Below are 14,976 nucleotides of genomic sequence, written 5' to 3' on the forward strand. Positions count from 1 at the left end.
GGGACGGGGGAGCCTGGTCGCCTGCTGTCTATGGGGTCACACAGAGTCGGACACGACTGAAGCAACTTAGCAGTAGCAGACCAGGGATAAGTGGAGAGAAACGACATGGGCCGTGTTAAGGACCTGGAGTCTATAGGACTTGGTGACGGACCGGGGACCAGTGGGAGCAGCACAAGCAGAATGGCTGGCCGTGACTTTACCACGCTCCAGGCAGGGTTTAAAAGGCTTCCCGTGCTCTAAGATGTTCCATCCTCACCACAATCCTAGGAGCCATACAACTGTTATCTTCTCCCTTTGTCCCTTGTGAAAACTGAGGCACAGAGAGGTCATGCAACTTGCTGCAGGTCACACAGCTGGTGATCGGCAGAGCCAGGTTCTCCCCAAGACAGCCTGGCTCTGGAGTCCATGCTCTTTACAACTCCACACTGGGCTCCGAAGACAGACCTGGTTCTGAAGCCTGGCTGTAGGGCCTTGAGCAAGCAACCTTCTTCCAGCCTCAGTTTCCCTGTAAGTGGGGATAATCATAACACCTACATCTAGGGCTGTTAAGTTCTGATGAGATCAAGAAAAGCTCTTAGCACAGAATCTGGCGTGTCAGTCAGCCCTGAATACTCGCGAACTGATATTGTAATGACCAGGATTATTCTTTTCACTCTTCTTAGAAGTGCCATTTACCGGGGAGGCGGTATGAAGGCAGGGGGCGCCCGTCCAGCCCAGGCTGCATCTGACGATCTGGAGCACCCCCAGCTGGCAGTGTCTAGGAGTCAGGGGCCCTGTGGGGTGGAGCTTAGAGAGGAACAGAGCCTGAAATACTGACCTGGGAGTCACGCGTCTGGAACTAGGGGGGGTTGCTGAGGGCAGGGCTCTCGTGGCCTCACCCCTTCTCTGTGCTCCCTGGCCCGCAGCACTTTTCCGAGCCGTCCATTTTCCTGTATGGACTGGAGTGCTTCGAGGGCAAGGAGATTGAGCTCAGCGGGGAGGTGCGGAGCCTGCAGGCGGAGGGCTTCAACAACCATGTGCTGTCCGTGCGGATCAAGGGGGGCGTGTGAGTGTGTCAAGGGGAGGTGAGGGGCTACTAGTGAGGGAGGGGGGTATTGGGGGGTCTCTGGGTCTTCCCCCAACTTCTCTTCCACTCCCCTCCAAGCCAGGAGGGAGCTGGGAGAGAGCGCAGGCCCTCAGGGCTTGGACTCCAGCCTGGGGGGCCTCTCCAGGACCCTACTCTGCCCTGCAAACCCCAGGGCTCCTTTCCCGCCTCCCTTTCTACCCGCTCCTGGGACCCGAACCCCAGGCAGAGGAGTCCCGGCCCAGCTTGAGAGAATGGGAGGTGGAGACCATCTTGATGGCCGTGCCTCCTCTTCCTCCTGTCTGTCTGTCTGTCTTCCTTGCTGTGTCTCTGGTGCTCTCTGGGTCCAGCTGGGTGCTATGCGAGCACAGCGACTTCCGAGGCCGCCAGTGGCTGGTGGGCAGCTGTGAGATCACCAACTGGCTGACGTACAGCGGGACCCAGCGGGTGGGCTCCCTCTACCCCATCAAGCAGGTGGGTAGCATGGCAGGTTGAGTGCATCTGGGTCAGCCCGTCTGGCTGTGTGTCTGTCTGTGCACTCCCCATGTCTCCCAAACTCAGCATCTATGTACTTTGGTCATAATTTTTGTCCTACTGTCATTCCTCTTGAACCATTATCCCCTTAATATTTTCCTCTAAATCAACTCACTTTTTTCTTTTTTAGCCTTATCCTTATCCTAAGGAATAATGTCCATTAGATCATGGGTTTGATGTGTATGTGTGATTTTTCCTTAATAGACACTGTGATAAACACATTGCCAATACTTTTTTAACAAGAAGGCTTATTCACATAAGCCTGAAAATTATCTCATGTACCACCCATTAGTGAGCACGCCTCACTTTGCACTTTGTGTCTGTACCTGTGTTTGTGTCTATGAGTGCATGTCTGGACCTGTGTCTCATTTATGTGCAATGAGGGCATGTATATGGAGGCCTGGCCACAGGGTGTGTGCGTGTGTATGTGTGTGTGTGCCCATCTGAGGGCGTTTCTGTGTGCATGATGGCCTTTGTATGCATGTGTCCTCTGGCGACAATCTGTGGCCACCCTGTACATCTGTGAGAGTGTGTTTGTGACTGAGTATGGCTGTACTTGTGACACTGTTGAAAGCACGTGTCTTTGTGTGAGGATACCTGTACGGTCCCTCTTAGAACATCATTGCCAGAAGAAATCTTGGAGATTATCTCCAACCCTCACATTGTACAGATGAAGAAATAGAGGCCCAGAGAAGTAGACAAGGATTTGCTCTACCATCTTCGCAAGTAGTTTACCTCCATGACCCTCAGTTTCCTCATCTATAAAATGGGGGTGATATGTATGATAGAGCTGTTTTGAGAATTGAAGGTAATAATGATATAAAGCCCTCAGAACAGTGTTGAATGTCAACAGACATTGGCTTGATTATTATTATTACCATTATTACTGTCACCACCACCTAAGACCCCTGGGTGATTTGTGGCCAAGCCAGTGTCCACCCTGCCGTGGTTCCTCTTCAGCATGTAATGTGTGGATGTCTCTTTATAAGTGTGTGTGCACATCTGTATTCCTATATATGCCTCCAAACTTTTAGCAAACCCGAGTGCCTGATGCGAAGTCAGCGGGGGGAGCAAATAGTGAGTGTACCTGCTGGCATGTATCCATGTGTCTATGTCTGCTCTCCTCCTGTGCAACCATGTGGATCTTGGATGTATCTGCCAGTGTGTTTATGTGCATCTCTACAGACGTGAAACTGTGTGGGTATGTGCTGTGAGTGTGCCCTTGGCATATGTGTGAGAAAGAAGGGGTGACTTAGAAGCAGGGCCCAGGTTGGTTTGGGGCAGGAGGGAGAGCGTGGGAGCTCGGGTTACTGGAGGGTCCAGAGTTGAGGGCATTAGGGGCCCAAGTTGGAGCATCCCTGCCCAGAGAGCCCTGACTCTCGACTCTCCCCACTCACCAGCGCCGGGCTTATTTCCGCCTCTGGAATGCGGCACTGGGGGGATTCCTGACCGTGCCAGACCATGTGGAGGACATGAAGGCGGGCCGCGTGGTGGTCTCTGAGCCCCAAGCCGGAGGCAGCAACATATGGTTCTATGAGGACGGGCTGCTGAAGAACCAGGTACCGGTTTAGGGGCTGGGACAGGGACACCAGGGCCCCCAGACCCTCACAAGCCCACCTTCAGGAGTCCCAGCTTGTGCCCAGTCAGGAACAGGAGCCAGTCTTGGGCCAGAGAGGCAGAGAGATACAGACACCAGGACCCTGGGGAGGTGGAGAAGGCAGGCTGTGTACCCTTGTGCAGTTCAGGCTCTTCTCTGGGTCTCTGTCTCTCATCTGCAAAACAAAGGGGCTGGACCCCAGAGGCTTCTAAGGGACCTCCCAGCTCTGATAACCTGTGACAGATCTGGGTCCTGTTATTAATGATAGATTCGGGAATTCTCCGGCGGTCCAGTGGTTAGGACTTAGGGCTTTTACTGCCAGGCACCCGGGCTTGAACCTGGTTGGGAAATCAAGATCCCACAAGTCGTGAGGCATGGCCAAAACAAAATGATAGATTCACTCCACAAATATTTCCTGAGCACCTGCCATGTGCTCGGCCCTCCTGAAGCTTGCTTCCTAGTGGGAAGAGAAAGAAACGGCTTCAGTGAGTAGTCTTAGGTGTTGAAAAGTGCAATAGAGGAAAAATAAATGAAGAAAGGAAAATAGGGAATACCAGTATCTCTGACAAGGGGAGCCCTTCCTGAGAAAGTAGCAGTGGAGGGGATACCGTGCAGATGTCTTCACGTGAACATCATGATGTCTTCACGTGAACATCACATGCAATCCCTAGAGGGCACTAGGGGGCAGGTCCTATTATACTTCCCATTTTATAGGTGAGGAAATCAGAGCACAGAGAAGTTTAGTAACTGGCTGAAAGTCACATAGCCAATAAGTATGTGGAAGTTTGCTGCTAAAGCCTGTGCTTCAAGAGTCAGTCATGGAAGCCTTCCTGGAGGAGTTCATATTTTCCCAGCTCTTTTATGGTTTCTCACATTGAACCAGAACCCTTTCAACAACCATCCCCCCAGGAAAACAGAGCTCAGAAAGATCAAGAAGTTTGCCCAGAGTCACAGTCCACGAGAGCCAGAAATTCAAAGCTGGGTGTATCAAAGATGTCTTAGGTTTGGCAGAGTCCCTGGGGGAGGGCCGTGCCTGACGATCTCCTGGGGGCCTCAGGTGGCCCCCACCATGAGCCTGCAGGTGATTGGCCCCCCCAGCACAGGCTCCAAGGTGGTACTGTGGGCTGAGAGCCGACTGCCCCGCCAGACATGGAGCATCAGTGAGTCAGGCCACATCTGCAGCCAGATGTTTGAAGGTCGGATCCTAGACGTGAAGGGTAAGTTGGGCATGTGTGTGGGAGAAGGCCCCTGAGGGCAGTGGAGTCCCCAGCTCTTTCTGACCATCTCCCCATCTCTTACCCCATCCCCTGCAGGCGGCCGGGGCTACGACCGGGACCACGCAGTGCTGTGGGAGCTGGCCAAGGACAGGGCATCCCAGATCTGGACTGTCCATGTGCTTTGAACCTCCCTGCCACCCCCCAGCCCCGGAGGCTCTCCCTGGGATGAAATGTTTTTATAGGGTTTTTTTGTTGTAACATAAACTGTTTTATACTCTGTTCCCAGGTATCCTTGACGCTGCACCTTGATATTTGGGGGTGGGAGTGAGGTTTTGTTCACCTGCCTTCTGACTTGCCCAGGCTCAGGCGGTCTTCTTCCGTCCTTCCCCATTCTGGCGTTCAGATGCAAGGCCTCCCTCTGCCGCCAGAGGGAGCCCTGGGACCAGACTGCCGAGCATGATCTTGCCACCCCCACCCCCCACCCGCCCCTGCAAATGTGTTCTCAGAGCATGGGCTTTGGGGGCACAAACATGAACCAAGCCTTGGTCCCTGCCCTCAGGCAACTCACAGTCCAGTGGAGGATTCCAACGGGTAGAGTGATACACTCAGTGACAGGCTAAGAACGGAAGTGGAGGCATGTACAGGGGAGGACGCGAAACCATTTAGAGGCACGAGGCGTGGAACACTGCCCGGAGGAAGGAACCCTCACCTGCGATGTGGAGGATGAGAAGGAGTCAGCCGGGCTAGAGGATGGCAGAGGGATGCAGACAAATTCAGGGGTGGAAACCTGGGAGTTCAGTGTGATGGGGGCACGGTGGGCGGGGCGAGAGAGGCAAGCGGGAGCCGTACCTCAAAGGGGCTCCTCACAAGGGTTCCTCTCAATTTCTCCCAACCCTGGTCTCAAGCCCTAAAGGTTTGATCTCAGTCAAATAAGCCGGGACAGGGGTCTTGGTCCCTAACTCAGCTCAGAGAGGGCAGGACACAGTCCATCAATCTAGCAGACACTTGGCCTCTTGGCTGAGGTCCTCCGGGAAGAGGCAGAGATGGGGGCTTCTCCAGGGTCCCTTTCCCTCTCTGTTGATCCCAATTCCAAGATGCGTACGAGTGTTTAGAGCAGCTGTATGTTCTTCCTGCTTGCCTGACCCATGGGTAGGTGAGAAGGAAACGGACAGCTGCCTCTTCACCTTTCTCAGACTCCAAACATAACGACAGGAGGCGGGCTGTGAGGGAACAGCTAGAGGTTGGGTGGGCAGTTCTCTCTGAATCTGTTGTTCCGAAGAAACTCAGGTAGTGGAGTGGGGGACTCTCTGAGCCTCTGCAACTGTAGATGCCCAAGGTCTGGGTGGGGGCAGGTGGGTCCTCTGGGACCTCCCTTCCTGAACTCCCAGGGACTAGTGACCAAACGCAACTAAAGGGAGAGTGACTACAGCAGGTTCTGGGCTGGGTCCTTTCAAGGGGATCCAAATGGGTAGGGCCCAGCTTCCAGACTTTGGGGCAGGGAAGTTGGGGTGTGAACTCCCTGGTGCCACCTCTCCTTCTGATGGAGCCTGGGTGCTGGCTCTTTGGGTCCAGTGATGTCCAATGACCACACGCAGGACCCCGCTCTGAGTATACAACAGCTTTATTGAGCCCCGGCTGGGTGGTGCTGCCTCCTCCAAGTCACAGCCTCCCTGTGTCGGTCATGGGCGCCCCCCAGGCTCTGCCCGTCAATTCCTACAACCTGCTCATCTCTAGCATCAGCGCCTCCCAAGGATTGGGGGTGCTTCTCCTGTTAGTGATGACGGCCGCTCTCTCGGGGGGCGTGGGATGAAGGCTGGGGCGTGTCACCTCAAGTGAGGTGGAAGAGCTGGATGAGGGTGTTGGTCAAGAAGAAAAGGATGCTGCCACCGGCCAGGCTGCCAAAGGCCGGGGAGCCACTTTTGGGTTTCCTGGAGGTGGTGATGGTATGGTTTCCCAGGACTCCAGTTTGTATCTGCAAGAGGAGAAGTGGGGCAAGCCCGGGGACGGGTGAATCTCAGGTGTGTTGTTTAGAGACACAGTTCTCCCACCCCCAGGCTGTAGCCCCCGGTTCCCTGTCCCTAGGGTCGTGACTTCTGCCACAAGGTCCTGTGGGGAGAGCTGGCTGCTTCAGGCCATGACGCAGGCAGGGTCAGAGGCAGTCCCTGGTCCGTGTCCCCTGGAACCTTCCTTTCATGTTCACCAGGTCACCTGCACCTCCAGCATGCAGGAGATAGGGAAATCTGTGGCCCCAGACCTTGACCTTAATAGCCCAGCTAGGGCCTTAGCCTCTCTGAACCTCAGTTTCCTCATCTAGTGAATGGGAAGAAGAGCCCATCATAGTCATGGGGGTCACATGAGACCGGGCTGGAGAGAAGGCACCTGGCGAAGTATGGGCGGGTGGGGGTAGGGAGGGTGTGACTTTTTCCCCCAAAGAGATGGCCAGATGGTGATCAAACTGTTCTCAAAGCCTGATCATGCTGCAATTAAAGCTGCCCTTGGTGGAGATTAAGTTGTTTTTGATGGCGACCAAGGTGTCCTTAATGCTTGATCAGGCTGTTCTCGATGGAGAACTCAGTGGCTCCCTTCTCCTCTACCGACTAGCATGTGAGATGCTGCCAAAGCCACCTCTTGGAATAGCAGTTGATCTTGAGACTCTAGCTGTTTCTGGAATGGGAGATTTCTATCTTCTTAGCATTGCCAAACACTCAGGCTCCTCATCCGGGGCAAGGGTTCCGTGCCACCTCCATCAGGCTCCATTTGAACCTTTCCCAGCCCCCCTCCCAACAGGACCATTTCCCCAGGTTCCCTGTGGGTTGATGCCATCATCACTCAGGGCTGTCTTCCCAAGCCTCTTCATCCCCTGTTATTCCACAACAGCCCTTGGGGGCCTCAGTGTGCTGGCACTCTGTCAGTGCACCCCAGTCTCAAGTACCGGAGGCAGCAATGCTCAGGGGAAACCCTCCAACAGTCTGACCCCAACCAGAAGAACTGGAAGGCTGGAAGCCAGGCGTCCAGAGTCCTTGGTTTCCATGGGAGGAAGGCTGGGTGCCAGGAGCCTGCAGGCCAGGCAGGTCTGAGGAGCCTGGGGTGGTGGTTCCAGGGACTCCAGGGGGCTGCTCTTACCTGAATCATAATCAGGAGGCTGATGGTGAAGAGGAGGAAGAGGAAGCCTTTCATCTTGGGAGGCTCTCCGCAGCTCTCTTGGTAGCAGCTTTTGGAGATGAGCTCAGGGCTGTCTGCAGGCCACTTTGGGCTTGGCTGCTTTTGAAAGGAGGGTGAAGCAGGGAGGCGGGGTGGAGAGAAAGGAAGGAGGGCCTCTGGGGTGGGGTGGGTACTGCTGCTCTTCTACAGACCTTGGGATTGAGGATGCCAGGCCCCAGCTCCACAGCTCCGGCAGGTGACGGGTTCTGGAGTAGAACTGGGCACATCCCAGGGGATGGGAGGTGGGCAAACCCAGAGGCAGCTGGGGGGCAGTAAAGAGGGCCCTGGGCTTGGGGTTGTGCAGAGTGGGGATTGAATCTTGGTTTAATCACCTGTACTTCTCTGAGCCTTAACAAAAGAGCTGCCAGAGAATTACAAAAATACAGTATCATTAAAAGGAGATTGGGGCAGGGGATAGGCGCTGAAGGAGGAAAGGCAGGGATAAATTTAAGTTTAAAGTAAGGTTGTGGACTGTTCCAAGATTCAGAAGAAAGGCTTGGGGAGCGCGAAAAGTGGGGTGTGTAGATTTCTGTGAAAATAAAGGTGAAATGTGACAGGAACCTGGAAACCTAGCTTCTAGGTAAGCCCATTTCCTCTGGGCCTCAGGTGAGAAGACTGAAGTGGATTATTTCTGAAGTTTACTAAGACCTAGCATCTTGTGACTTGGATAAAGAAAATAGCAGATGGGTATCTGTATCAGTCTCAGAGCGATGGCTGGTGGAGGACCAGAAGCTAACTAAACTGCAGGGGAAGGGATTTGGGGTGCGGGTGTCTGTGAAGTCCCAGCCAGGGGTGGGGGATTGGGTGGATCACAAAGATGCCTGAACAGTGCTCTATTCTTTATACATCCTCTCACTTTATTCTCTCAGTGGGACTCTGCAGCAGGTTCCATAATACCCCCATTTTCCAGATGAAGAAACTGAGGCTTGGATATTAAGTGACTTGCCCAAGGTAATAAAAGGAGGAGCCAGTTTCAGGTGGAATTGCATCAAGGTCTGCCTGAAGCAGCAGCCATGTATGTAACCTCTGGGGCTCTCCTAGAAGTCACTGATTAAGTCTTCATTCCCTGCCTGGCTTCCTCCTGGAGGACCCATGGGTTGTTTCTGTAGCCCAGCTTCAGCTTTACTCACTCTCCTTTCCTTAGTCTATTCTGTGTCTCGTTTGCATGCCAGGTAGTAAAAGAAATCCCCCTCTCTCACTTCCCTGCTCCGGTTTTGGGCCTCGTGTGGCAAGCCTCAGAAAAACTTGAGTGATCCCTTAGGGCCTCCAGCCCTGGCTAAAAAGAAACAAAGGGAAAAAAACAAACAAACAAAAACCTGAAAGTCAGGCTGGTGAGAGAAAGCCAGGAAGTGAAAAGGAAGGGGCAGAAATCTTGAGGCTCCCCGGGGGTGGGTAGGGAAGGAAGTGGGTGGAGCCCTCCACTACCTGCCATAAAAAGTGAAAGTTGCTCAGTCGTGTCCGACTCTTTGTGACACTCTTGGTGACACTATACAGTCCATGGAATATCTCCCGGCCAGAATACTGGAGTGGGTAGCCTTTCCCTTCTTTAGGGTATCTTCCTAACCCAGGGATTGAACCCAGGTCTCCCACATTCTTTACCAGCTGAGCCACAAGTAAGGCCCCAAACTGGAGAATGCAGGCATCGATCCCGCTACCTCTCACATGCTCAGCGAGCACGATACTATTTGAGCTCATTCCCCACCCCGACAGGTAAGCCCGCCTCACCTGCCACTGCCCTACCCCATCAGCTCCTTCACCTGAGGCAGCTCCTGACCCTTAACTTCACCATGTTGGCTGCCTTTGGTGAACGTGGGTGGGTGAGAGTCCATGAGGCCCCAGATGCCAGAAGGGCCCTGGCCCCAGAAAACAAGAAGCCCATGTTGAAGTCCAAGATTGCTCTGCTGAAACTGGCTCCATCCCACTGGGCAGTCTTCTCTCCTCTTACAAAGAGGCAGCTAAGACGGGCTAAACTCTGGGTCCTTGCTCCATGCTAAGGATTTGTGTGATGATACTTAAATGCCAAGCTCATATCTGCAAAAACATTCTTACAAACCCCAGAAATTTCATTTCCACATCCTGAGTCTGCTGTCGTTTGACCTGGAGCTGCTAGTGGTTGGGAGATCTGGTGGGTGCTGGAAGGATTTTTAGAGTTTGGGACTTGTGACTTGGAGGGATGTCTGGAGTCTGTTAGTACCTGAGAGAAGTGGGGCTTCAAACATCCTCTCCTGCCCTCTGAGCAGCTTCATTCTGTCTTAACACCATCTGGATAGACAAAACCCTGGTTGCAAAGCTTAAAGGGCTTCGAGAGACCCCCATTTTACAGATGGGAAAATTGAGGACCCAAGAAGGGCAGATTAATGCAGAGCTAAAGAGAGAACCTAGTCTGTCTCTAGATTTTCCTGCCCTACCATACACCTTCTCCACACCTGACTTGGGAAATCTCAATCCACAGCCCCTACCTCCCCCAGGAATCAGGCCTAAACTCCTTAGTGTGACATTCAAAGCACTTCCTTCCTCCCCAGCCTTCTGTTTTGGGTTCTGTATGTATCACACCCTAGCCCACAGCCACACCCACCTTGCATCTCTAGTTGCCCCAGGCTCTTTTACAACTCAAGTGTTTTCTCTTTAAGGAAAGCCCTTCTCCAGTTGTTTTATCAGATAATAATCGTTCTTCAAGGCTTAGATCAAGGGATTTCCCTCATGGTCCAATGGCTAAGAATCTGTACTCTCAATGCTGGGGGCTTGGGTTCAATCCCTGGTCCGGGAACTAGATCCCACATGCCACAATTGAGAGTTTGCACGCTGCAACTAAAAACCCTGCAGTTCAGTCACTCAGTCATGTCTGACTCTTTGTGACCCCATGGGCCGCAGCATGCCAGGCTCCTGGAGTTTACTCAAACTCATGTCCACTGAGTCGGTGATGCCATCCAAACATCTCATCCTCTGTCGTCCCCTTCTCCTCCTGCCTTCAATTTTTCCCCAGCATCAGGGTCTTTTCCAATGAGTCAGTTCTTCGCATCAGGTGGCCAAAGTATTGGAGCTTCAGCTTCAGCATCAGTCCTTCCAATGAATATTCAGGACTGATTTCCTTTAGGATCCTGCATACCTTAACAAAAATCCAACATCACACGTGCCACGACTAAGACTTGGCGAGCCAATAAATATATAAGTAAATAAAAATAAATATTAAAAAAAAGAAGACTTAGCTCAGAAGCCCCTTCCTCTGAGAAAATTTCCATTCCCCTGCTCCTAGAAACTCCTTCAGAGAAAGGGAGTTCCTCAGTATTCTGAGAGCTCCTTCTGTTGGCCACTGCTCTAAAGATTGTGTCTGCTAAGAATATGGTCTAGTACCTTGACCCAAGACCAGGTCCCTCTAGGTCTTGTCACCTCTCTAACTCAGCACAAAACAGAATATGGCAGTTAGATGTCAGGGACAGCTGAATAATAAGTGAATATAAGGCGATCACACCTTACCTCCAAGCCTTGTATGCCTGTATTCGTGCAGTCAATAAATGCTTATTATGGGGCAAGACTACATATTTGGGGAGTTACCAATGAAGAAAAGAATTAAGGGGAATAAAGATGTGAGCCCTTCACTTGGGGCTGCTTTTCCTCTAAAAGTACTTGCTGCTTCCAGAAGAGGCAGTTGAGAAGCTAAGCAGATCTTTCTGTAGATTCATGGAGCTGGGTCCCCCAGCTGCAGTTCAAGACCTGCTAAGAAAGGAAGGGCCCTGGTAAACTCCCCCACCCTCCACTAGGCTTTGGGTTGGGAGCATGAAAGGTTATACATGAGGAGTACAAGTGAACGAGAAACAACAGCCCAACCCCTCATAGAAATTGAAGACAACACGATCAAAAAAACAAAAAATAAGAGGAGCAATAAATAATAGAAACAATTACACAGAAAATCCAGATAATGGAATTATCAACCTAACTTTTAACTAATAATGCTTAGTATATTCAGATACCTAGAAGACAAGACCAAGAACTATAGATTATAGAAGAGAACCAAATGGAAATTCTAGAACTTAAAAATACAATAATAGAAATTAAGAACTCAGTGGATAGGTTTAACATCAGATTAGACAAATATGAGGAGAGGATTAGTGAAGTGGAAAATGATACTAGAATATTATAGCAAAATATAGTTAGTTGTTAAGTATCTGCTGTGTGCCAGGTACAGCACATACTGAGGCTACAGAAGTGGGAAAAAAAGGGGGGCATAGTCCCTGGTGTTATGGAACTGATATTTGAATGGGTGTGTGTGTGTGCTCAGTCCTGTCCGACTCTTTGTGACTCCATGGACTGTAGCCCATCAGGCTCCTCTGTCCATGAAATTTCCCAGGCAAGAATACTGGAGTGGGTTGCCATTTCCTTCTCCATGGGATCTTCCCAACCCAGGGAGTGAACCTGCATTTTCTGCATTGGCAGGCAGACTCTACCACTGAGCCACCTGGGAAGCCCATTTGAATGGGAGAAAACATTAACCATGATGGTAATTTAAGACTTCAATAAACACTATGAAAAAGTCAAAAGGGTAGTGCGAAAAAAGAGAAATGGGAGGAGGACATACTGTAGGTTATTGTTCAGGGGAGACCACTCAAGGGGAATGTTTGTGCAGAACAAGAGGGACCTGGGGGGCTTCCCTGCTGGTCCAGTAGTTAAGAATCTGCCTGCCAATGCAGGGGACAAAGGTTCCATCCCTGGTCTGGGAAGATCCCACTTGCTGTGGAGCAACTAAAGCCTCGCACCACAACTACTGAGTCTGCATGCCTTAGAGCCTGTGCTCCACAAGAGAAGGCACTGCAGTGAGAAGCCCATGCACTGCAATGAAGAGCAGTCCCCTCACCTCAACTAGAGGAAGCCCATGTGCAGCAACGAAGACCCAGTGCAGCCAAAAAAAAAAGGCACCTGAGCGTGCAAAACACCTCAGATGACTCCCCTTAGCAGTTTCTCAGTGCTCTTTAATGACTGTGTCCAGCCCAGGGCAGTCCCACAATGGGCAACTGCACAATATGTGTTTGAGCTCACAGAGTAGAACATAGCATGGATGGGAGGGGGGGGGGCTGCATCTCACATTACAGTTTGATCTGCCCTCCTGCTTTCACCCCCACAGAGAGAGGGCTGTGCCTTCCAAGGGAAATCTTCATCCATTTGTCCATCCGTCCATTTCAGGCTATTTGTTGACATCTACCGTGAGTCAAATAAGATAGATGGGTAAGGATCCCTTCCCTTGAGAAGTTCATAGTCCTCAAGGGAGACTCATACTGAAAAAAAAAATCACAAAATGGAATAAGGAATGTTATCATGGCATCAGGGGTATTAGAATGTAGAGTGTAACAATTCTACTTGGGGGGAGTAGAATTGGGTATTCACGGAAGAGGGGACATTTGAACTTGTTCTTGAAGGATGGAGTGGGCTTTCCCAGGGGGAAAAGGCAAAGGAGGATGTTCTCATTGGCAGGAGAGGCCTGAATGTAGAGAGCATGCTAGTTTCTGAAACATTGAGAAGGGTGAAGGGCAGGACACATAATATGATATGAAGGTCCTAAATGTCGACAGGAGATAGGATGGGCTTGACCCAGGATGCCTGTGATATGGGTGGAGAAGAGGGGGAAGGTGGGAGAGACAAACAGGCTTTTATTGTGAAGGAATGCTTGGATTACCGGACCTCTTTATCCCTTATTATTTACCTCTCCCTCCTGAGCTGCTAGGAATTGATAAACTCTTTAGTCCCAAAGGGGTCATAACTGATAAGGGTTCTTCGGGAAATCATCTAGTTGCAGAGTGAACTCAGTCTATTCTCAAGAATAGATGCCTCCAGAACCCTCTGACCCCAGGGCTGGGGTCTACTTCCTCATACCACAGGTGGAGAGCGGGCCCAGAAAGAGCCTCCCTCCTCCCATTCCAGCGCCTTTCCACAACTGTCAGAGGAATGAACATCCACCCCAGGATGGAACCAGGAGGAGGCCAAGTGGCCCCCACCCCAGAAAACCCAGAGGGAATCCTGGGTGAATTTGGAAGCTGGACAAATTTTCCTCCAATGTCCTTCCAACACTCAAATCTTTTGTGAACCTGGAGACCTTGGAAAGATTTCTAGAACCATCTAAAATGGGAGATAGAAAAATATAGGTCAGAAAAGTAACTATTAGGTGAGCTTAGACTCTTGTTTCACTCTCATAACTGTTTTTGGAAAACAGTTTTCTAAAAACAGTAACAATGGCAACCTACTCCAGTACTCTTTTTTTTTTTTTTTAATAAATTTATTTATTTTAGTTGGGGGCTAATTACTTTACAATATTGTAATAGTTTTTGCCATACATTGACATGAATCAGCCATGGATTTACATGTGTTCCCCTTCCTGGACCCCCCACCCACCTCCCTCCCCATCCCATCCCTCTGGGTCATCCCATTGCCCCGGCCCTGAGCCTTTGTCTCATGCATCGAACATGGAATGGTGTTCTGTTTCACATATGATAATATACATGTTTCAATGCTATTCTCCCAGAACGTCCCACCCTCACCTTCTCCACTCCAGTACTCTTGCCTGGAAAATCCCATGGACGGAGGAGCCTGGTAGGCTGCAGTCCGTGGGGTCGCGAAGAGTCAGACACGACTGAGCGACTTCACTTTCACTTTTCACTTTTCACTTTCATGCATTGGAGAAGGAAATGGCAATCCACTCCAGTGTTCTTGCCTGGAGAATCCCAGGGGCGGGGGAGCCTGGTGGGCTGCTGTCTACTGGGCCACACAGAGTCGGACACGACTGAAGCGACTTAGCAGCAGCAGCAGCAGCAACACAACAATGTTATGAGAAATTGTACACATTTAATTTGCACAATAACCCTACAAGGTTGGTTTTATTAGAATCTCTATTCCAGATATGGAAACAGGCTCAGTGGAGTAGCTGGAGGAGAGACAGCCAGCTAAGCGACAGAGCCGGGCTTCCCGGGTGGCTCAGACAGTAAAGAATTTGCCTGCGATGCAGGAGACCCAGGTTTGAGCCCTGGGTCGGGAAGATCCCCTGGAGAAGGAAATGGCTACCTATTCCAGTATTCTTGCCTGGAAAAATCCCGTGGACAGAGGATCCTGATGGGGTACTGTTTATGGGGTTGCAAAGAGTCAGACACGACTGAAGCAACTTTCACTTCACTTCACCTCAAGTGACAGAGCCCAGCCCCATAGACTTATTAAATTATGCTGCTCATATTTCCTCAATAAATGATGGCTATGATTATTTTCCAAGTTTCTATGAAGAAAATGTATACTTCTACAATAAGGCTCTGATTTCTCTCTTTAAAAAATAATAAACTGCCTGCCAGGTTAGAGGGCTCCCACCTCCCTCATAGGAACTAGATATTTGC

At 50.9% G+C, this 14,976-nt stretch overlaps 3 protein-coding genes across 27 annotated transcripts in view; 2 read left to right on the forward strand and 1 right to left on the reverse strand.

Annotated features, from left to right (window-relative positions):
• Positions 1 to 4,687, forward strand: part of CRYBG2 (crystallin beta-gamma domain containing 2) — a 30,108-nt gene extending 25,421 nt beyond the window's left edge. For both annotated transcript variants that reach the window (XM_081586458.1, XM_081586459.1), the window contains exons 18-22: positions 906 to 1,045; positions 1,414 to 1,537; positions 2,998 to 3,156; positions 4,252 to 4,411; positions 4,508 to 4,687. In XM_081586458.1, coding sequence (XP_081442584.1) covers positions 906 to 1,045; positions 1,414 to 1,537; positions 2,998 to 3,156; positions 4,252 to 4,411; positions 4,508 to 4,596 — 672 coding nt within the window. In that variant the 3' untranslated portion in view covers positions 4,597 to 4,687. The remainder of the gene's footprint in view (positions 1 to 905; positions 1,046 to 1,413; positions 1,538 to 2,997; positions 3,157 to 4,251; positions 4,412 to 4,507) is intronic.
• Positions 4,688 to 6,017: 1,330 nt separating this feature from the next.
• Positions 6,018 to 7,651, reverse strand: CD52 (CD52 molecule). The gene is made up of 2 exons (XM_081586557.1): positions 7,535 to 7,651; positions 6,018 to 6,383 (listed from the first exon to the last, which is right to left on the reverse strand). Exons 1-2 carry the CDS (start codon positions 7,586 to 7,588, stop codon positions 6,240 to 6,242), a joined length of 198 nt encoding a protein of 65 aa, XP_081442683.1. The 5' UTR covers positions 7,589 to 7,651; the 3' UTR covers positions 6,018 to 6,239.
• Positions 7,652 to 7,754: 103 nt separating this feature from the next.
• Positions 7,755 to 14,976, forward strand: part of UBXN11 (UBX domain protein 11) — a 33,436-nt gene continuing 26,214 nt past the window's right edge. For 4 of the 24 annotated variants that reach the window (XM_081586531.1, XM_081586521.1, XM_081586537.1 and 1 more), the window contains exons 1-2: positions 7,755 to 7,804; positions 8,482 to 8,627. Coding sequence is in view for 4 of the 24 variants with exons in the window: in XM_081586542.1 (XP_081442668.1) it covers positions 8,626 to 8,627 (2 nt within the window). In the remaining 20 variants the exon portion in view is untranslated. Of the gene's footprint in view, positions 7,855 to 8,481; positions 8,628 to 9,214; positions 9,323 to 14,976 lie in introns of all 24 variants that reach the window. The other 20 variants (XM_081586532.1, XM_081586528.1, XM_081586554.1 and 17 more) reach the window with 9 other exon arrangements.

This window comes from Giraffa tippelskirchi, chromosome 3, assembly GCF_054371585.1.
Source record: "Giraffa tippelskirchi isolate mGirTip1 chromosome 3, T2T-mGirTip1v1.2.pri, whole genome shotgun sequence".
Taxonomy (NCBI): Eukaryota; Metazoa; Chordata; class Mammalia; order Artiodactyla; family Giraffidae; genus Giraffa; species Giraffa tippelskirchi.